Here is a 22,744-nt window from a genome sequence, read left to right as displayed (position 1 = left end):
GTGTGACCATATAAAATCTGAGCAGTGTTGATTTAACACTGGCCATTTTGCTGTGTACATTTCTAACATAATTTCTCTTTCAAGCAAACCAGGAATGTTTTGCTTACCATTTTCCAGTAACAGAAGTAAAATGTTGTAATAATAACCATAATCTGTAGAAGGAGTTAGGTAAAATAACCAATATTATATTATCATGAATAAACATAATACTGGTGATCCTAAAGTGGCTTTTGAAAAAAAGTGTCTGCTAAATACTTAAATGCAAATGGTCTTTAAGAAGACCAAACACTTAACAACTCGGTGTTATCTCGGATTTTATTCAGCAAAGCATGTGCCTACAATATCTTACAAACATAACATAAACAGAGGGATTGTCCTCATACAAACAGGTCAGCAGGTTGAACATTTACAATCATGCATTATCATGACAAGGAGCTCCCAACATCTCTCACCAAACACAGAGGAACCAGAGAGCCGCAAGCTCGGACGGGGAGAGGGCCTTCTACCACTTACAGATACACTTCAATTCCTACAAGCCCAAAGGAAAACCAAGGTGAAAGATCAATATGATCAGAGCATCAGGCAGCAGCGTCTGTGGAATTCACTGTCATTTTCTATTGTCCTCCATTAACACTAAAAGGCCAACTTTAAACTGCGATGTTATTATTCATCAGCTGCGGTTATGAAGAGTGTACGGTATGGTTTCAGAAACGCTCATTTTGCAGCCAGAAGGGCATGAATCCGATCTTAAATTTGCAAAATGAAACCATAAAAGCGAATGACTTCAGGGCTAATCGTTGAAGTGAACTACTAAAAACATCTCAAATGCAAGACATTGCTTTTCTACGATGGTTTCCAAATACTTCATGTTTATCCCACGGCAGTTTAAAATCTTTGTACTAGGTCTGAAACTAAATAAAGGTAAGTGATGTAGACTTCTTGTTCCATCTTCATTCTTGCATCGAAAGCACTGAATCCCAGATTTAACTATAATTTAACTATAATGAAATTTTTGCCTTGAAAATATGAGTATAGACTTATCTTAATTCAAACTGAATACAGCGGGATCGACCGGAGATAACTGAATAAGCTATGTACAGTGTATGGGTGACACAGCTTGACTAGTGCAAAGGCACATTAGTGGTTGGATGCATTTATTATGGGCTGTAATGAATGCAGAATGTAGCGATGGTGACAAACAACAACCAATGTGGTTTCATAGAGTGAGGCATGATGGGAAAATGGGCTTGCCAATGATCAACAGTGAAGTAAAAGCTCAAATCATATACAACATGAATCACAGAGTAATAACAAATACTCTTTTTATCTGTATATATGCATGTACACATGTATGGGAGGTTTTAGAATGTAGGGAAGGGCAGAAAATGCATGGGCAACATTCGGCATACATTTCTTCCTACACCATGTATGTTCTTCGATATGTTGGTTTTCAAAAGGGTAAACATTACAAAACATTAGGTCCGATGAAGGCAAGGAGACAGATATTGCACATAAGATTCAAAGAAAACAGAGGTGTTGCTTAAAAATCTAATTAAGCAAACAATAACATACAAAAAAAGGCAGGAAACAGGATGGTTGAGAAACAGCTAAAGCAAAAAGGTACTAAAAACTAGGTTGATTACAAAAAATAAAATATCTACAATAATGATTTACATGTTTTTTTACTTGGATGTTATATGTACATGAGATTATTTCAGATCATCGATGCTGCATCGTGCTGTTAATTTGCTTTACTTTTTACAAATACATTCAGTCGAACAGTGTCGAGAAACGAGATCTAAGCGAGGTTAAGCAAGGTGATCTTTTCAGATTTCTCACACAGACAACATACAAATCTATCGCTCCCAAGAACAAAAATTCGACCTCGACTCGCTAACGCAGAGGTTTTAAGACATGGGAAGCATGATTCGACCCGTCATGTTTGTCTCAAGGAATGAGGAATTTACAGAGTACTGCATTAAATTCGGTTGAGGCATTTCTTTCAGACAATCACGTTCACAGAAAAACATTAAAGGAGTCCAATGATAAAGGAAACACGCCATGTGGATGCCCGCTGTTATCTCTAGTGTAACTCGTCCAAGATCACGCCAGGAACCTGAACATGGCCCATGGAAGAGCTCCACACATCTGCCACGCGCGATCTAAGTGTCAATTATGACCAAGACACGAGGAGGAATGACAAGGCGAAGACAACAAGGTCATAATTTCCTTAAGAAAATAAATTGGAAGTGGGGTGAGATTTTCTGTGATCAAGAATGCAAAAGCACAGAAATGAAATACGGGATAATTTACTGGAGGTAATGTTCCTTATCCTAACATCTTTAGTCAACCACCGTTCTCTCTCGATACTTGATATACTGAACATTTACAGGATGCCGTAGGGTGCGGGGGCTCAGGCAGACTGTTATTTTTTCACTGAATTTAAGAGTCCTATTATTATTTACACAGTAGATACAGGCACTTAAAAGTCTTTGGTTGGAGAGACCCAACATTGCAGAGAAATTCATTCAGAGAGCTTTTTTTTGCACCCTTCTCCTGGGTTCAGTAGGCAACATGTAGTTTCTCACAACTTTCCGATATGCTTCGGCTCAGACGTTCACCTCCGACCCCATTTTATCCCGCTGACAAGGCCACCTGTGGGAAAAACAGCATTTTTAGAATGCAACGTGATTGTAGTGACCTGGATGACATCAGTACTTATGTCTAGTTGGAAAAACTAGCTAAAAAAAAGCAATGTTACTAACAAACTAAAGTTTTTCAGTACCATGTATGTATCTTGTCTGAGTTTGAAATACTGCAGGTTTTTCAGCAAAAGAAAACTGAAACGCATTGCACAGAATAGCAATAGAATGATTAACAAAAGCATCTTTACTCTTTATTTTTGTTCATAGCTTGTTGTACATCCATATGTGTGCTATGTTAAATTATGAGTAGCATCACAAGCTACAATTTATGCAACATCCAAAACTTTTCTTGTAGTGCTTTTAATTATGTCATAGGAGCATAGTTTAGAACTACACAACTTGGGCAACAGCCTCTGTTATACTTTAACTAGCAGACTGATCAGACAGATTATCTCCATGGTTTTACTTCCACACAGTCTTACCTTTTCTGGACAAAACTCTGGATTGTTCTGTCGAACTTTTCCGGGTCTGCCCTTGATGACTGCATAGCAGAACATTGTGATGACCATAACAAACAGGAAGTAGCTGGTGTGCATGAGGTGCAGATTAATGAGAGAGCGATCGTCCTGTCAGTAAAGAAATAAAGTGTTTTACGTTTGAAAGATTTGTAAACCAATATATCCGTCTCTGTATTAAAGGAACTTCTGTTACGATGTCAAACAACCACATATTATCCATATTCTACCAAATATATCACATGTTCCTTTGTTGGCTCTGCACAGGCATTTACTCATACAGAAACATTTACTATGAAACACTGCAACACTCACATCTGGAACGATGACAGTGAGCTTGGGATTCAATGCATGATACACCTTCCCAATGGCACCTTTGTAACACCAGAATGGGTTGTAGTCCTGCGTGTACTTGGTGTCCGAGTCTCGTGCCGTGGTGAAGATCTTGTACCAGGACGTGGCATTACTGTACGTCTCTGGCACACAGTGAGGCGGTTGCCTGGAGAGAATTTAAAAACAAGACCTGAATGGAAACTCAAATTAGGCTTCTTAAAAACACTGCCTTAGCTATGTAACCCTACTTTGCATGTCGATTTCGTGTCCATTCCTTTTGTTTTGCTTTGGATAAGTGACTAAGCGAGGTCAACAAGTTCATATGGATTAGGGTTATTATAGTTCCCTATAACTATTAAACCTTTTTTGTTAATTGAAATCAAATAAAATATTATCTTAAAAACTAAAAAATAGAAATGTGGTCTCGGCAACTAAAATTAGCACAAAAAATAGAACCAAATATTAACTAAACCAAATCTTAAACTGAAATAAAAATTAAACCTAGATAGAAAATGATATGACAACGCACATAACAAAATTGTTAAAAAATAATCACAAAATTAGCATGAAAACTAAAAATATAAAAAAGCTAATTCAACATTAAAAAAGTACAATAATAACTCTTATTCAGATTAAAGTTTCAGGACATATTGGTCATGCTACACTCTTATGCTGTGTTTACACCAAACGCAAAGCATCATGTTCCTCGCCCCTTAATTACTCGCAGGCATAGTTTGTGTCAATCACGCCATTCCTTACGCCCGGCGCGATTTCGCATCACCATTTGTATGTAACTTACTCGCGCAAACCGCTTAATTCGCGTTTGGTGTGAACGCAGCATTAAACCAATAATCTTTCTTACCCGAGAGTAATTATTAAGCTAAACGCAGTTTTACCAACAGACACTTACACTGTGACCGGGAAGACATTACTGGCTGCTGTGATGGTCATACAGGTGCTGAAGACCACCTGCTCACAATGGCCATGAAGAACACAGTCATCGGAGGTCCAGGCCACTGGTAGAGTAAAAGTGATGTTCATCTCTTCATGGGCCTCTCTTCCTTTAATTATACAAATACCCACATACAGTCAGCGTATACTGGCAACACAAAGAGACCTTACATGTGCATGCAAGTGATATCTAGAAGGTATTCAGTCTGTCATGTTATCCCTTCCACACAATGAACCGTTGTTTCAACTGGACTGCGTTCAGCAAAGCACAGCTCTCCGGTTTGAATGAAAAACACGGCAATGTTGGCTGTGTTCTCTAAAATGAAGTAGAACTCATTAAAAATCACACAAATCACAAATGAATAAGACCACACTCGACCTCTACAGTCCTTCTGGTTCAAATCATGAGAGAATAGATTTAGCGTGGTTCAAATCAATGCATGTTAAAAATACACACAAACGGTTAGTGTACCAGAGCATATATTTCCAAAAACCTTTTGCACAACAGAACACTTGTTTCAAAACCATGAAAAAATGTGAGTCTGGAAATACACAATGTGCAAATTAGGATGCAGCCTTCGTGAAAAACACCCACAAAACAGAATTACACATTTAGTATCGACTACTTGCACACCCAAAAACTTTACATACCAGTAAGTCCAACCTGCTGGCCAAGAACACTGGCATGAAGGTGGGTAATATTACGTGAATATCCTCCAAATGGCCTCAGCGGATCTAGGGTCAACGTGATGGGTACAGAGATGTTGATTGGCCCTGGGTCCTCCAGGAGGGGCGGTGATTGGGTGCTGGATCGTGCCTGACTACTCGTCACTGTGCTCTCTGGTGTGGTGGAGTCGTTCAAGCTGTGCTTAAGCGTCTCATTTTCAGAGATGCAAAAGTCAAGCTCGTTGAAACGCAGAAGGAAGGTGTTCCAATCCTGACAAAATGTTAAAACCCAATGTTAAACGCAGCCGAAACAATGCACTGTGACCACAATAGTGAGTTACAGCCAGACATTTACACTACACACGATGCATTTGAAAAGAAACAGCATCCCTTTGTTTGCATGATAAAAACTTCAGTCATCATTTTCTCAACCACATGTTACAATATAAAAACCGGGTTAAAAACAGATGATGATGATAATCTGGATCTATAATGTGCTCAAATTTTGACGATCACTCATTTTATCCTCAAGACTTTAGAAGGCACCTGAATACACAACATGACAGATTTTTTTATCCCTCACTATCTTACGAAGTTTTGAAGTAGATTTAACTGTCCCTGCATCATACACCTAAACAAGGTTACGTCGTACCTCTGTCATCTCAGGTGATTTGATCTCCTTGATCTTAAAAAAGTATCCAATGGTGAGGAAAGCGATGGCCACGGCACTGACGCTGACCATAAAAATGACCAGTGGAGGACGGCTGCTTATGTAGGTCTTCAGATTCTCCAGCGGATTCAACAGCAACACCTGCAGCAAGAGGAAAACATTACCTCACCCAAACCTACATTAACCCTTGCACCGAATGCATCGGATTCATACGCCGCTGAATGTCGCAGACATCCGTTTGTGAATCAGTCTACACTGGGTGAGCTGTTTGCTTCTGTTGTGTGCAACCAAAGAGGACAACACCTATTGAATCGGTTTCTAGTCAGACGAAGTTTGACAGAGCTAGACTGAGCATTAAAGCACAACTGAGATTATTCAAGAAATCATTTTTCAGTTTATTTAACATCACTTCGTCTCCTGCCTGCTGTTCTTCCCTTCAGCTCTGTATCTCCCTGGTGGTTGGGTTAAAGCAGTGGTTCTCAAACTGGGGGCCGTGGCCCCCTGGGGGGGCCCCAAGATGGATCCAGGGGGCCACAGATTTTGTGGCATTTTATGAAATATAGAAATTTATCATAGATTTTATGCAATCAAACATCAGAAAAATGACACCACCGACCAAAAGAATTGAGGTTCCAGCATTGTATAACTGAATGTTTTTGGTTTAATTAAAATTCTAAGTTTAAGATTATACGTCTTTATATGGGGGGCCGCAAAGCGATGCACTTAACACAAAGGGGGCCTTACAACAAAACGTTTGAGAACCACTGGGTTAAAGTATTGACTCATAAAGGAGTTGATATTTCCGGATTTAATAAGTTCGGAGAGAGATCTAGTGAAACTGGACTCAAATTTTAGATCCATAAGATCTGCAAGCCATATCCCATAGATCTATCAGCTTATGCATTATAAAGGTATGCCAGACACTTACATCTGGATCCAAACTAGTCGTTTTGTCTCTGACAAAGTGTTCAAATATGCAGCACAACCTGCTTTACAGCAATCAGATATCAATGTCAGATTTTAGTAGTTGTTTGTTGTGTGTGTCATACCAAATCAATGGCACAGACAAAGTAGGTTGATAATTCCAAAGTCCAATATTATTTCAATTTTTATAAATGCCAAAGTGTAAACAAAGGTCCAGTGCATTCACCTCTGTGCACATCAACCAGACACCCAGTAGACAGTTTGGGTGTGGAAATGTATGCAAAAACCTGTCAAACAAACCCCACAAACAAACCATGACTAGCGTAAACACTATGAGTTGGCACAAAAGGGGTAAAAAGGCAACGCTATGCCTGAATACTCTAAGGCTCTTCTGTACAGCTGGAACATTGACACAAACAAATAACAGTGAAATGATGATCACACTAATTGTAATAAATGAAGGCCACCGAGTCATATTATCAGTCCGGAAAACCATCGCCTTCCTTCCAAGGAGGCTAACTTGCATATAAGAAAAAGAGTGGCATTGTGCATTGAGCAGCTTGTGGTTTATAATGGTCATCATATCTTCCATAATGTACAGGAAAGCATTTGCATCTACATTCAATGTAAATATAAGAACCAAAATTCCATTGAAATAAATCAAATGACAACAGCCAATAAGGATTAATGTATAATATAATATCTTATATGAAATTTGACATCCAATTGCATCACAGTCATACAAATGTTGATGGGTAGTGATGAAAGTGGCTCCCTGCAGAAGTGCAGATGTTTCTAGACAGCACTGTAGGGGGGATTACTGGCAGGCCAGGTACGCTTTGTCATGTTCCATGGCCTGAATCACACTTGCTTACATTAGACTGGTAACAGCCAGACCCCTTCAAGATCATAACAGATCTAGCTATCAGATGACGTAACATAACGACATAAACCGCAATTTCTGGACATGAACTGAGCGTGAGGACTGTGCAAAACGTGACTGAGCCACAAAAACACATGTCTATGTAGACAGATCACTACGATTTGAGACGATCTAACTTAATTTAGCTGCACAGTGTTAGCTACAAGCTCAGGACGTAACGTTACCTTTATTATTCTATTGTATCAAAAAGCTACACGTCATTATTTTATCTAAACAGCTCACTTCGCTAACTGGAACAATTGCATATCATTCATCAAACTTAATGAGAACTGGAGATCTCGAACTCACCATTTTGCTTCTGCAAGTGCGCACGACAGCTGCGGGCGGCTAAAGCTAACAGACTCGAGCCGAGCCTAGCGGGCCCGAGCGACAAACACACAGCTGACAGCGGTACGGCAGTCCACGGCACTCCTTCCCATCATTCGCAGGTGCACTTTAATCTTCAAAACACCATCTACTTTCCCTTCGCGTCTGTAACTGTCTGAGGATGTCTACCTGCACCTCAGATTTCTGTGTTCAGGAAGCAGCGGGACCAATCGCGTTACTTTCACTACTCCACTCACGCCCTGATCACGCGAGGCGGGTCTGCGTGTGCAAAGCGACGGCTGTCATTGGCTTACGTAACACGACGAAAGCTGTGATTGGACCGATTACCTGTCGATTACGATGATTGTTGAACGTGTGGCGGGAGGGAAGCTCAGTAACAAGTTTTCGTCATGTTACATGTTGAAATATATAAAAAAGCGGCCTTTTACACATTTGGTAAGAAATTTAAATATTTTGTTTTTATACATATCATTAGTAACATTCATATTATGGAGGTTGTGTTATCCAATTCAGGCTAGGGAGTCATGGTGGTGTTGAGAGAAGGTATCTGCCCTGGATTAACTGAGGATTTCATCAACGCTTTACATTCAGAGGACATCAAAACAGGTGTTGGGTTTTTCATGTCAGATATATGTTACTGTGTAATTCATAGTTTAAGTTGTGTGAAAATGTATCGGTGGTTTTGAGGTTATACAAAGTCATTGGTGGCCAATGTTGTTCGGTTATAAACGTTCTTCAAAATATCTTGTTTTGTGTTCTGCAAAAGAAAGTCATACAAGTTTGTAATGACATGGAAGTAAATATGCAAAAAATCGTTTTGGGGTGAACTTTGGAGCTTTAGTGCCGCGTAAAGATTAGTGCATTGGGCTGTGGAATAATGTGATACCCTCACGTGTAATAATATGAGTAAATTTTCTTTTTAAAGAATTTTCAATGTGAACGCACTACTCACAATATTTATACTACAAAATGGCATAGAATAGTGCTTAAGTGCGCGCTTTGGGACGCACCTAGAGAAAGATATTTGGAAGAATGTTGTAACGGTTCTTTGCCACTATTGACTAACATAGTAGGAAAAATGACAATGCCTGTCAAAAGTGTCCCGGAACGGTTTGCTTTTGTAAACTCTTCAAAATATCTTTTTTTGTGATCAAAAGAACAAAGCAATTTTTCCTACTATGGTAGTCAATGGTGGCCAAGAACCGTTTGGTTACAAGCATTCTTCCAAATATATTTCTCAGTGTTCATCAGAAAAAAGAAATTTATACAGATTTGGAACAACTTGAGGATGAGTAAACAAAGACAGAATTTTCAGTGTGAACGCACTACTCGCACTATTTATACTTCAAAAGGGCATAGAATAGTGCATAAGTGTGCGGTTTGGGACGCACCTAGAGAAAGATATTTGGAAGAATGTTGTAACCAAATGGTTCTTTGCCACTATTGACTAACATAGTAGGAAAAATGACAATGCCTGTCAAAAGTGTCCCGGAACGGTTTGCATTTGTACACTCTTCAAAATATCTTTTTTTTTGTGATTAGAAAGTAATTTTTTCTACTATGGTAGTCAATGGTGGCCAAGAACTGTTTGGTTACAAGCATTCTTCCAAATATATTTCTCAGTGTTCATCAGAAAAAATAAATTTATACAGATTTGGAACAACTTGAGGATGAGTAAACAAAGTCAGAATTTTCATATTTGGGTGAACCGTCCCTTTAAAGTAATACATCTTTTTATTAAATATTTCAGTTGAAGACTTTGTGTCATGCAACCCCGAGGAACTTGCACAAAAGTGTTCACTGTCCTACAAGGTATGTGACATACATTAGTTTTAACGTGCATCACTTATTCAGGCCTCACTTTTATAAACCATTCTCCATCACACACGCTGTGCTATTTTCCAGGCTCTGGTAGCTGTTCGGCGTGTACTTTTAGCTCAGTACACTGCTTTCCCTGTCTCTGGAGCCGATCTTTATCAAGAGCTATTGAGCTCCACAGCAATTCTGTCCACAGGCAGTCCCAGGTTTTCACCAGCGCACACATTTCCATTCAATATGCACATGTATAATGCATTTTATATAACATTGTGTTGTCTTGTCTTCAGTTTGGATAAGCTGTTAGACTCTGGGCTGTACACAGGGGAAATAACAGAGCTTACGGGAAGTCCGGGCAGTGGGAAAACACAGGTAACCTTAAGACTTACTCAATTTGTGATTTTGCTCAACAAGGTCAAAGTTCACCCAGGAGTATTACTTTCCAGAATTGTGAGGAGAAATGTGTGATCAGTACGTTCTGTATGTCTCTTGATGGCTTTGTAGGTGTGTTTCAGTGTTGCTGTTAATATATCGCACCAGCTGAAGCAGAGTGTTTTTTACATCGACACAAAGGGCGGTATGTGTGTGAACCGGCTGCTTCAGATGCTGCAAACCAGGACTTCTAATATGGAGGAGCAGGTGATCAAATTCCTTTCTGGAATTTTTAGTTCACTGTTACACATGTGCAAATATAATGGGGTTGGGTCGTTCTCATAAAACCACTGAAACATTATGGCAGCAAAGATTCTAATTATAAAACATACAATTCAGTAGCAAGTTTTGCAAAGACGGGCACTACTTTCATTTTCTTAAACAAATATAAAAACTATTTTGAGTTTTTCTTTCTCTGCAGCATTCACACGAAAATCACATATTTGCATTTAAATGTACAGATGGAGGCTCTTCAAAAAATCAGGGTCTTCAGAGCATTCGATGTCTTCTCCTTGCTTGCTTGTCTTCAACATCTACGATTTAATGGCCTTCAACAGGTAAGAATTGTTTTTCTAGCGGGTTCATTGGTACGTGTTGGATAATGCTTGTTGGTAGTAGAATTCTTGTATGTGCCTCAGGCGTCCGTTGGAGGTGGTTCAGTCAAAGCTGTGATGGTGGATTCAGTCTCTGCTGTGCTCTCATCCATGCTTGGAGGAAAGCAGAATGAAGGTATCTTTTTGCAGGATTGCACAATACTTCATCATATTTCAGATATTTCACTGCTAATTAGAAACCATCACAGTGCTGGTACTTTGCTTCAGGTATGTCCCTGCTGATGCAAGTTGCTGGAGAATTGAAGATGATTGCAAAAGACTTCAACATTGCTGTACTGGTATATACCGTTCCATTTCTTCTACACGTTCTTATTATGGTTAAATATTTTCAGCTTTGTTTTAATTTGGTGGCCAAACAGAACGTTGTTCTGCTGATGTCGATAATAAAAAAAATCCCAAAATCTGCAGATTTATTGGCCTCCGCAATATATTGGTTAAAGATCGGGTAACATGCTATTTCATGCATTCTGACTTCTTTACACTGTTAAACGTGCTGGCTTCTCATGCTTAACATGGTCAACTTGTTAAAAAACGAGTTGGACGTATGACGTAGTATTTCTGTGCTCGATACACTCCCCCAGCACTCCAACTTGTTTCGGAAAGTTTTTTATAAGTTTGGATCCTTTTATTGGGCAATTCTCCCAGAAAAGCACGGCAAGGCGAAAGAAATAGGTCGCCCACTCATCAACCGACGAGCGATAGGAAGACTGGCTTATCAAGATTGGCTGCGCTGTGGGCCTGCAGCTGCAGCTCGTTACTCTTGCAATAGTGAGAGAAGTTAAGGTGTGTTTGTTTGTTCATGGCATTTCAGTGATGGATGTTATATAAACGGTGGATATAGCGCTGGATTTGGAGATCGTTTGAAACTGATAGATGGCGTGGTAAAATGTTGGTGTTTTGTTGGCAATCGGCGTGTACGTGCATAATGTAAAAAAACACAAAGAGATTAATGTGATGATTTATTGTGTGCTCGTCCCCCTGCCTGCCTCCAGCGGCTCGTCTTTTTCCAGAAATAATCGTACAGCTGTATCTCTTTTATAAATTTGATCAAACGAAATACTCTTCGAAGATACGACGTATGCAATACTACTGTATAGGTACTCAAGATTATGACATCGGCAGAAACTGCATGTGTTACCCCATCTTTAACCACTACCACCGACAAGGAAGTAGGCATGTTCACTGGGCACAAGATGAGGGAACTCTCCTCTCCAGCATTTTAATAAACTCTTGTCACTAAAAGGTGACAAATCACGTGACCCAGGATGGAAACGGATGTTTGAAAGCTGGACTTGGACTGTCGTGGAGCCATGTTCCTCGCACACGTGTACTCCTGCAGAGAGTGGAGATTCCAGGGGTTTTATCTTCTAGCTTACGAACCGCAACACTGACCAAATCATCACGACAGGTTTGTATACTCGAGACTAATCTGAAAAAAACCTCACTAAAATTAAATATTACTCCAATTTACACTGTTTGCTTTATTACAGCCTTGTCATCTAGTGGAAGATTTTGATCTTTGCAACTTGTCTGAAGAGAGGAACTCTGTAACAGGAAAGCGGAAACTAGAAAGCAGTTAACCATGACAGTATTTCATTTGCATAAGACTGTCTTTGTTCTAAGCGACAATACTAATGGTTGATTTTGGAAAGACTATACAAGGTTAATATTTGTTGGTGTAAATGTATATTATTTCAAAGTTGAGCTGTGTGTTAGTTTGTGTTGCTACATAAAAATGTTTCAGTTTTTTAACAAGGTTGTTTGTCTTTGAATGAACAAAATGATTCTTCGGTCAGTATTATGTCTTTAATTGTCAAAAAAAAGTATCTTATTAAAATTATACATAGTGTTGGCACCTTGATCATTTTGGACTTGCTTTAACAGAACAATGAGTAACTTTTCTTCCAGTACTTAAAATTGACCCCACACTTTGGAGTAATAACATCACCATGATTGGATAAAAAACAGATGCCGTTTTTAACAGATGTAGAAAATTACAATATTATCAGTCGTCATAAACTGTAGATCTCTTGTAGTGTGCTAGCTTGGCTAAAAGTAGGCACAAATCAACTTCCTTTGTGCATTAAAGACTTGTTTTAATGAGAATGATTGTTGAAATTATACATGACTACCATTACTGAACTACAGGGCTCTAACCCGATTTGTATTCTACACAATTATCAATTTCACAATCATACTTCATGGGCATCATTATTGTACTGCTAATCACTTATCTTGTACCCAAGTGTAAACCTAAGAAAAAATCATTTTTGTAGATGCAGATACATGGCTGCATCATGACTTTAAAAAATGACGATCAAGCGGTGACCCCTGAAAGTCTAAAAAGCATAAATATGAGCAATTCATAGCTGGACAACAACATCAAAACCAAAACAAATCTGAAAATCTAGTAGACAGCAGTTTTCGAACACACTGTGTGCAATACCACAATAAGGTAAAGCCGTTAATGAAAACGTGAGAAACAAATTAGAAAAAGTTCATTCAATCCAGTCTGTTTTAACAGCATTATTGCTGTAGTTGCGAGTACCGGCTAACAAGTTTACCATTCTCATTTTCTCCTGTATTGACTGTGCTCCTGAGCTTCACGCTAGCCTACGTGGAGTATCCTCTTCATTGAGTTCAACAGGGAGGAACCACTCTTCTCTTGCGTATACATTCCCAGATCCAGTTGGAAGTGACTTTCTGGCTTTGACTGTCCTCCTCTGGCTCCGTCAGCGTGTGTGTGGCTGAACGCGAGTCAAACTCTGGCACTAAATCTCCGTCATATGACAAGAAGTAGCGCCGGAGCTTAGCAAAGTCCTGAACAGACTCGGGAAGGTAGAGCTTCACCCCTGTGAAAATGTCCAGTAAAGTCTGAAAAGAAACATGCAAAGGTATTTTAGTGCATTCGATCAGATTGTAGAAATGAAGTTAAAATCTCCAATGCAAGGTAAAGCAAACCTTTTCATTCTTCGGCTCGGTTGTTTGAATTGATGTGTTGAGTTTGCTTTGTCCATTCCGTTCTGTTTTTATCTGCAGTGAAAAAAGATGACAGGGTTTTGAGGAGAAGGAGGGAAACACGTGACGGAGAGACTAAAACCGAACTGAACTTTGAATGGATATGAGCAAATGCTACGGTCATCAACTGAGGTGAGAACAAACCTTCTTTGCACTACGTTTTTCAGGCGGTAGTGTCCTCTTAACTGCTGGTGAGGGTGGTTCGGATTTCACCGTTTTTGCTTTGGGGGTATGACCGTTTTCTACCCAGATGAAACAATTACCACATTACAAAAATGGAAAATGTTGTCAACACTTATTCACCCCTAAGTTTAGAACAACAAACATTTGGGGGGTGGACCATTTCCAAAATCACAGAAGTAAAATGTTCAGGATCCAACAAAAGAGCAGGTCAAACTAAATGGCAAATTCTCATTACTCACTGGGTTTGTTAGCAGTAGAAGCTCCAGTGGAAGATGTTGAGGGCGAGCTGCCTCCGCTCTCACCTCCTGAGGAGCTCTTTTCATTCTGGCCGGTTTTAGATGGACCGGCTGTCACCTCAAAATCACAGTTCTCCTTGGAGATGCGATACAGTTCCTACAGGAAAAATCAATAATTTGATTGACTATCACAAAATAACAAGAACCATTAATAAAACGTGTACAAAGAGTGTTTTTCACTTTCACTTTTACCTTGAGCTGCTGAAGATTAGTGGCGGTTTTCCAGTCTTTGTCATCTCGCATCCGCGTGCAGCGAGGGAAGCGGATGGATATGCCGTCCGCTGTGTGCATTTCTGATTTAGAAAACTCTGCTCCTGTGATTTCCCAAACTGGTGCTTTCTGAAAGCACACCCAACCATATATTCCTATCATTTTACAAAACATTTACTGCGAAAATGATCACACTCAGTTTTTCTGTCTGTATTTCAATACATACTTCTTAAGTGTTATAAGGTCTATTCACCACATTTATTTAACAAAGAGCTAATGAGCCAATTACGTTCCTTCATTGCCTTTTCCATTACATATCTCTACCGGAATTTCATTGACCTCATTTCACATTACAAGCACATCAGTTTGATGCAACCCCTAAGTCGTAATAGAAAGAGGATCGGCTAAGTCTTACTTGTGGATCTCGGATAATAAAGTCTGGATAATAGTTCTTGACAATCTTCAACCACCCTGGTATCTTGCTTGGATCCTGTGATAGTGAAATAAACAGGAGTCTTGCAGTACGAAATGCAACTTTAATAAAACCTATACAAGAAGCCGAGGCACAGAAAGACCACGGATTAAGTCTCGAGATTTACTTTGCCGATTTTGATAACATCCAGCTCCTTCTGCAGTCTGGCTAAGGTTGCGTCATCATAGCCTCCAGAACACTTGGTCACGGTGCACCACTTCTTGGATTCTGGGTCATAGCAGCCCATGAGGAAACTGGACATAATTCCACCTGTTTGGCACACAAAAACACATTTCAAAACTAGCTCCGAGCCAAAGATTATTCGGATCGAGCTGAAACTAAGGGCTGTTAATACTGACCATTTGAGCCTTTGCCATAGAAAGCTCCAAGCACCACAAGATCAGCGGTATCTGCCATCGCTCCTTCATTCAGATAATCCTTCTTTACTTTTAACCAGTGACGCTTTCCTGGCTCATAATGGCCCTGAAAAACAATAAAACCCATAAGCCGTTTGATCTGCAATAAAAGCATTAAAGGATTGGACATCTCTGGTGCACAGAATACTGAATCCCACACTGCAATGATAACAATTTTCTTTATCAGTGACGAATGAACCAAAATCTAACAACATACTGTATATCTTTACCACCTCTTTCTTGAGACTTAATTTAATCAGACTATCAAAAAGTTAGTAATTTTATACAATACTTTTTTGGATTTGTAACAAACATTTACTGTTGTTTTCTTGTATATGATTTCAATACTTGATATAGTATGCTGTGCACAGTACAGTCCTGTATAGTCTGCTAGGTTTATCCAAACTCAGTTGTGCTGTACCTTGACATCTTTCAGAACCAATCCCTCCAGTCCCTCTCTAATGACACGTGTGATCATTTCTGCCAAATCAGCAGCTCTCTGTTGGAACACAAACAAACATGACATGCGTTTCTAAAAACATCCACCTTGAGGAATGTTTTCCTCTGTATTTAATTACTTTCCCTGCCTACATATTATCAAACCTACTTGAATATTGAGGACACTTGCATATACTGAGAGTAATGTGGAGAGGATGAAAACAGCATTATAAATAGCCGAGGAGTACTGACCGTAACATGCTTCATTTCTGAGAACAGAATCCTGTTTGGAACTTCCACCATATTGTCACGAAGAAACTTTCTTCTCTCACAAAGAGGTCTGAACAGAAACATGATGAACTTTAAAATGTTGATTTAACAATATCAACCAAGCTTTACTATTAACAATTTATTGTCCTCTAAATCTGTAATAACTTTTAGAAACATTTACGGAAATGCATGTTTGAGCATGACTCACTTGTCCATGAGGCTTACGCCATTAAAATAAATGCAGTCAAACACAAAAAGACCCACTTGAGCATCCTGGAAAGCGGCTTTCTGTAAAAAAATAAACACAAACTCATTGCCTGTAAATAGTACATCACTAAATGATGACAGTTAGTGGGAAATACAGTTAGTTACGGTCCTAAAATCTGATTGGACCTGAGATTAGGGATGGGGAATCGACCCTTAAAGAGTCGATTCCTCAACTCTTAATGTCCCTAAAGTCGGAATCGACTCCAAGACAGGAATCGACTCTCGTCGACTCCGTCATTTTTAATGTTGTCATTGACTCAAATCGGTTAAATTGTCTTTGTGATTGGTGCAAAGCAACGAATAACATTTCGAAAAATCATGTTTAAGGTGAAAGTCATACCTCCACTCTCTCTGACTGTACACGTTTACATCTGATCCAAAACACTGCGGTAATCGGAGCATGAGAGGTGCTCTCACAAAAGGACACGCAATATTTCCTGTTCATTCTTCACCTTCAATCCGATCACATTCAATTCTCACATTCTTATTAAAAACTCTCCTATATTTCATCTGTCCCTCTTCAAGCTTTTATTTCTCTAAACAGCTGTTAAGACTTTGTGAGTTGCTTTGAATGAAAGCGTTGCGTTATGCTTAAATGTGAGTCTGTGCGCATAACTGCACACAAATCAAAATCAAGTTTGTGGAAACAAATTATAAAGCGTTTCATCCAGCTTAAACAGCCAGGAGTTACAAATCATAAATTCAGTTCTTGTTGCTGGGTTATTATTATAACATGTTTGTTGGCGGCATGTTGATCTTTTAAAGCACTTTTTATTGTTAAATGCCCAACACAGAAAAACAATGAGTTACATTAAGAAAAGAACCCACGTCTTTTCTCCTTTTTAAAAAAAATAGTTGAACTTAGCCTTGGGTGAATATATAAATTCTTAAACGAAAATAAATAAATGTTTTAGGCTTGTTTAGTGTGCATTTACGGAGCCTCAATTCAAAACAATGAAACGCGGTGTCCTACAAAACATATTCATTTGTGTAACTGTAACTCTCCAAAATCGATGAACTTTAAAAATAATAAAGGAAACTAAATGTTTTTTTACTATAAGTCTATAGCTACGGTTAGACCTGGGCTGTCATGTACTCGTGCTGCGTGCGCATGGAAAACCACATCGGTTTAAGACCAGAAAGAATTAACTGGTCTGACAGCACAAACAACTCTCTGTGATGGTGTTCGTTGCACAAATGCATGTGTATTTGCTAGAGATTGGTTGCCAGCCCAAAGTTCCCAAACTTCACTTCAACTTCACAGTTACTTCATTTATTTTATATTCGTATTCCTGAGCCCGTTTTGAAAGGCAGTACATGGAGTCGAAGTGTCGATTCCATCGACTCCAAAAGTGGGAGTCGAGAATCGGAGTCGACTCCAAAAAACCCGGAACCGAACACCCCTACCAGAGATAAAGACATATACTGTGACGGCTTTACTGTGTTGTATCACTCCACCATACTAACCTTTAAAACGCTACTGTGACAAAGTAATCCATTTTCTCAGCGAACAATGTTACAGCAGATACAGGTCATCTAACACTTTCTGCTTCATTAGGTTTTGCTAATTCTAACTTGACCTTTTGTAAAATTTTTATCTTTTGAACTACAAATGAATAAAAAATCCTAATATTATTATGTCTGAAGTCAAAGAAACAAAACTAGCATAGTTATTTTTAAGACAATTTTGAGGTCTAGAGGTGGACAGCACTTAAAGTCACCATGAAACGGAAGTTGCGATTGACTTCTTTTCCGTATCGTGACGTGTATGCGAGTGAAACGGCTTCTGAAATTAGAAAAAAATGTAGGGCGAGGCTATAGTCCAACCTCTTTTTTATTGCTGACGTCATGTGGTGAAGAGTGTTGTTGTTGAGTTAACGTTTTTGATTAAAGACTACAAGTGCAAATGATTTTAAAAAAAAAAGGTGTGCACGGATAAATCATTTATAATAATAACTGCAACACTGTGTTTGATTGCATGGTGACCAAGTATTTTTACTCGCGTACACTCTGAAGTATCTGTATTTCAGTAGTTTATCAAAATGTTTTGGATGAAAAATTTTACTCCACGTTTCATAAATGCATGTTGATTTTTTTACTTTTAATACTGAAGTAAATTCAAAATCTAGTACTTTTAAGTATTTAGGCTTAATGTACACGAGTAATAAAGAAAATACTGGATTTTTTATATTTATTAAAGGTATAAAAACATTTTAAAAATGTAATTCTGAAATATAGTATGATGATAAATGCTTTATAATGTAAAGAAAAAAGTGAAGATTTTCCAAAGTAAACACTAAATATACAGATGCTTAAAAAATGTACTTTAGATGAGTGAAAATACGGAAGTAATGTCCATTTCTGAATGTCTGACCACAGAATATCGCTATTGATACTGTCCGTCTATAAAAGTCAAGTATTCATGAGAACTATCAAAGACTCTCAAAAATGAAAATTCTGTAATAATTTGCTCACGTTCATGGATTACTTTTATGATGGATGTATGTGCTTTTTGGAAATTCAACATTTTAAATCTAAAATAAGATTTTTGGGTGCAATATTTCTTTAAGAAACGTGAACACCACCATAGTCTACAGCTTACCTTGTGTACTCCAAGAGTTCCAAAAGGTAGAGGTTTACTAGTCTTTGTGTCAATAAGTAGAACTTCAGCATCAAGAATCATGGTATTACCACCAGGAAACGCCTGCGGTATGAAGTCTTTAAAATGAGCAACCTGTCCGGAGAAAACTGAACATTAGTTAGAATTTTCAAAAGCACATGTTGACGGTCTTTTCAATAAGCATTTCAATAAAATGACGAACTGTTGCTGGAGCTTCTGACCTTGTGTGGGAGTACTGGTTTGAGACTACGACTGAAGTAACTGAAGTGATCTCCGTTCTTATGGACCTGTACACGCTCACCATCATACTTGATCTCGGAGTACATGCCATTTGGACACTTCTTCATGGCATACTCAATGGATTTACATGCCTCCGCCTGCAAGAAACATAAAAATGATAAGAAAAAGTCTATGAGCCATGTATCGAAATGCATCACATTTACACAAGTTTGAAAATCGCTGGTTGTGAGATGTTCCCGTTAATCATCCACAATTTTCTTTTTGAAACATTACAGCTATTTAGTCTGTGCGGTTTACACATCTGTAACCGTTGAATGTGTTCAAACGAGCAGTAAGGCTACAGACCAGCATTGGCTGTACAGGTGTCATCAGAGACGCCTCCACACTAAGGATCTTTCTGGGCCCTGTCCCGTTGGCGGCATCTTGGTGGTTCTTTAGTACCCTGTCAATTACATCTCCAAGGTTACGAGAGGCTTTGAAGGCGTCGTAAGCATTGGGATCGACAGCATCCAGGCTGAAGGGAGAAAAGTTACATACGTTGAGAACCAAGAAACAGGATGTTTCAGTATATAAGACTTTGTCCAGTATAGCATCACTTACACATGCTTAGCGCCAGAGTTTATTTTCAGATCATGTTTGACCAGACGGATGTAACACTTCAAGTCATTTCCGGTGCATCTGGGTATCAATCAATGCAGATTACATTAAATAAATAAATGGCACAGTGCGTACATATATGGTACATCAAATAAATGATGAATTAGGGCTACCAAAAGATGAAAAGATTGATTAATTGTCAGCCACACAAAACTTTTCTGACTTTTTGGCCATATCTTGTAGTTCTGCCTGCTGATCATCTTCCTTGGTGAGCTGGGCAAGACGATTCAGTGAAGCTTCCACTTCCTGAAGGGTCAGAAGGCTTTTGGTTGCTGGGGGGAAAGATTTGCTGGCCTCAAAACACATCCGCACAGTCTCTGAAACATCTCCCTATGTGAAACAGATAAAACACACATACCTATGAAGGAACTACTCTAAAGATTTGACTTCCAATAATTAAAAAGATCTTTATCTGAAACAGTGATGATGATAATAATAATAATTGGTAACACTTTATATTAAGGTTTAATTTGTAAATGACATACATTAACGGCTAAGTGTGTACTTTTTTTGAGGATCTATTGACAGAAATGCAACATAATATACATCACTATGTTTTCAGAGGTGTAATACCAAATAAAAACTAAAATTAGTATATGGATAAATAAACAACCAAATACTAAATACTGTAAAAGTTACATTCACTGTTATAATAAATAATCCAGCAAACCTGTTCCAGATCGTGCACCATTTCATCCTGACTGCAATTCAATATGCGGCTGAAAAGCTTGACAATTTGTTTGTCGTTGAGGTTGTAGACATTCTTCACCACTCCTGGGAGAAGCAGCTTCACTGTCAGGTACAGATCGCCTCTAAACTTATCTGTAAAGACGAGACAGAACCAGCAAAACACGTTTTTTTCTTCTTCTTGACATTAGGCACAGGTTATATGACATCATAGACACACGCTTACCTCCACCAGAGCCTTTTGTCAAGAAATCCCTGATAATCTCAGTCTTTGCATTGTAACCCGACTTCTCTGCCACTAAGGCACACAGTTTGCGGAACTCTCGCAGTAAGCAGTCTTTATGATTGGAGTCACATAGCTTAGCTGATAAAGCACTGCCCTGAGAGGGTTTCGCTGGAGATGGCCCAGGACTGGAGGAAGAGGAACCAGCCTTGGTAGCTATTGAAGACACAATAGTAATGTCAAGCGATACGGTTTTCTTTCGTTGGCAGACATCATCCACAAAATGATAGTTCACATGTATACCCGAATCATCAGGGTCCAATACAAACACACATGGCGAATTCATTTCTTTAAACAGTAATGCAAATATCACCCAAGTGTTGTACCTGTGAAGCCTGAAAACTTGCGAGGGGCGTTAACAGTGGGGTCAGCTAGTGGTCCTGACAGAAGTCCGCTGTTGTTTAACTTTGCTTGCACTTTTTTCTTCGGACTTGCATTGGCTTTGGCTGCCAATTCTGATAGAGAAGAGAAGCTGTTAGACACAAGCAAGGTCTGCAATGATGACTGATGCCCACCAAACAAACACAACACAACACAACACAGTGTACAGAACCCAAATACCTGAAACATGTTTATTGATAAGATCTTTATCCTCATCCTGAAGCTCCTCCCATCCCTCCAGTTCTGTGATGTCTTCGATTTTCTTTGTGGTGGCACGAGCTCTCTCAAGCTTCTCGAACATGCATTTCACATGGTACCACTCTTTCATTTCTCCAGCAGACTCGCTGAACGGGTTTGGCACTATCTTGCCAATACGGACCACCCCCTTAACAATCTTGTCTTTGCATTTCTTGCAGCCCGCTGTGCCACGTTTGGCATATTCTACACAGAATCTTTGCTCTGCCATCTCTGGCTGGTTCCTTTGCAACTTATTTGGCCAGGAAGTGTGGAAATGTGAACCAGAGCCGAGAGTAAATCGTGGTGTTTGTGGCACACAGAAAGAGATGCCACTGGGGCTAGAAGGAAAGCCCCAACTAAATATAACAATCCTAGAGCAGTGGAGATATTGATGGCGTAATAAAGTTAGCCTACAAAGAACTGGGATGGATGATGTGGAGAATGTCCTTACTGATTTGCCCAAGCAAAGACTGAACATATAGCTCAACGAGAAAGAGTTTCCATTCTGCACACCAGGGGTGATTTCTAAAAAAGGAAGAAAACAGGGATGATGCCTTAAAACAGCTTTCAGGCAAATTTCGGAGAGAACAGGTTGCACTGGACAAATAACTATAACAATAGGTAACCTTTTGCTAAGCAGCCAAAAATAAAATAATACAAAATAAAAAAATGAAGTTCAACAAGGTGTCCCGAAAACGACATCTCATGCCGATAGAACCTTACCTAGAATTATTTCTCTCGTGTCTGTGTTTACGTGTCGATTTGTTTATCAACGTGGAATTAGCTTAGATGCTAATCTTAACAGCGCTATGTCGCAGGTGCAATCTCGTGGCAAGAAAACAACAGTGTTTTGTAAATGAAATTAATTTTTACCTTAGTTTTATTGATTTGCCTTTGATTCCTAGATTCTTACTTCAAGCTTTTCATTTTAAGAGGAACTTAACACAGCGACATGAATGTGTACAGTTCCCTTTAAATCACACAAGCGCTTCCCCTTTGTTTGGAAGCGTTTCCGGTGTACAGCGCGCATGCGCATCAGACATTTCGCTGCGTACTTGCACTAGAAGAGAATCATTACCTTTTATAATAATAACAATGTTTGTAGTTGGTTAGAAATAATGCAAATACGTTTTACTTTTAATAATAGCGATAACATTATTATTCTATAAATTCGATAATGAATATTTTAATTATTAGATTAAATAAGTAATATTAAAACATAACCTTAGATACT

At 38.9% G+C, this 22,744-nt stretch overlaps 3 protein-coding genes across 5 annotated transcripts; 1 reads left to right on the top strand and 2 right to left on the bottom strand.

Annotated features, from left to right (window-relative positions):
- Nucleotides 1-297: 297 nt before the first annotated feature.
- tmem248 (transmembrane protein 248) lies at nucleotides 298-8,181 on the bottom strand. 2 transcript variants are annotated; one of them, XM_057354857.1, is made up of 8 exons: nucleotides 7,936-8,181; nucleotides 5,763-5,921; nucleotides 5,096-5,381; nucleotides 4,404-4,554; nucleotides 3,476-3,659; nucleotides 3,128-3,271; nucleotides 2,786-2,840; nucleotides 298-2,655 (listed from the first exon to the last, which is right to left on the bottom strand). In XM_057354857.1, exons 1-8 carry the CDS (start codon nucleotides 7,936-7,938, stop codon nucleotides 2,618-2,620), a joined length of 1,020 nt encoding a protein of 339 aa, XP_057210840.1. In that variant the 5' UTR covers nucleotides 7,939-8,181; the 3' UTR covers nucleotides 298-2,617. The 2 variants fall into 2 exon arrangements, with proteins under 2 accessions (XP_057210840.1, XP_057210850.1); XM_057354867.1 differs by lacking the exon at nucleotides 2,786-2,840 and having other exon boundaries at nucleotides 7,936-8,178.
- A 106-nt stretch (nucleotides 8,182-8,287) lies between these two features.
- rad51d (RAD51 paralog D) lies at nucleotides 8,288-12,517 on the top strand. 2 transcript variants are annotated; one of them, XM_057354885.1, is made up of 11 exons: nucleotides 8,288-8,409; nucleotides 8,488-8,580; nucleotides 9,725-9,786; nucleotides 9,880-9,998; nucleotides 10,080-10,161; nucleotides 10,294-10,428; nucleotides 10,683-10,778; nucleotides 10,860-10,950; nucleotides 11,024-11,113; nucleotides 12,079-12,243; nucleotides 12,326-12,437. In XM_057354885.1, exons 2-10 carry the CDS (start codon nucleotides 8,499-8,501, stop codon nucleotides 12,204-12,206), a joined length of 885 nt encoding a protein of 294 aa, XP_057210868.1. In that variant the 5' UTR covers nucleotides 8,288-8,409; nucleotides 8,488-8,498; the 3' UTR covers nucleotides 12,207-12,243; nucleotides 12,326-12,437. The 2 variants fall into 2 exon arrangements, with proteins under 2 accessions (XP_057210868.1, XP_057210859.1); XM_057354876.1 differs by having other exon boundaries at nucleotides 8,289-8,409; nucleotides 11,043-11,113; nucleotides 12,326-12,517.
- A 110-nt stretch (nucleotides 12,518-12,627) lies between these two features.
- Nucleotides 12,628-22,513, bottom strand: lig3 (ligase III, DNA, ATP-dependent). The gene is made up of 21 exons (XM_057354845.1): nucleotides 22,384-22,513; nucleotides 21,454-22,035; nucleotides 21,219-21,347; nucleotides 20,836-21,048; nucleotides 20,593-20,744; nucleotides 20,086-20,252; nucleotides 19,866-19,943; nucleotides 19,611-19,779; nucleotides 19,247-19,402; nucleotides 19,008-19,139; nucleotides 16,347-16,426; nucleotides 16,121-16,208; nucleotides 15,852-15,929; nucleotides 15,374-15,497; nucleotides 15,142-15,284; nucleotides 14,958-15,032; nucleotides 14,525-14,671; nucleotides 14,276-14,429; nucleotides 13,998-14,095; nucleotides 13,797-13,868; nucleotides 12,628-13,709 (listed from the first exon to the last, which is right to left on the bottom strand). The coding sequence occupies exons 2-21, from the start codon at nucleotides 21,986-21,988 to the stop codon at nucleotides 13,476-13,478; spliced, it is 3,024 nt and encodes a 1,007-aa protein (XP_057210828.1). The 5' UTR covers nucleotides 21,989-22,035; nucleotides 22,384-22,513; the 3' UTR covers nucleotides 12,628-13,475.
- Between the last annotated feature and the right edge of the window lie 231 nt (nucleotides 22,514-22,744).

This window comes from Triplophysa rosa, linkage group LG2, assembly GCF_024868665.1.
Source record: "Triplophysa rosa linkage group LG2, Trosa_1v2, whole genome shotgun sequence".
In the NCBI taxonomy this organism is placed as follows: Eukaryota; Metazoa; Chordata; class Actinopteri; order Cypriniformes; family Nemacheilidae; genus Triplophysa; species Triplophysa rosa.
This window is presented reverse-complemented; position numbering and strand designations above follow the sequence as displayed.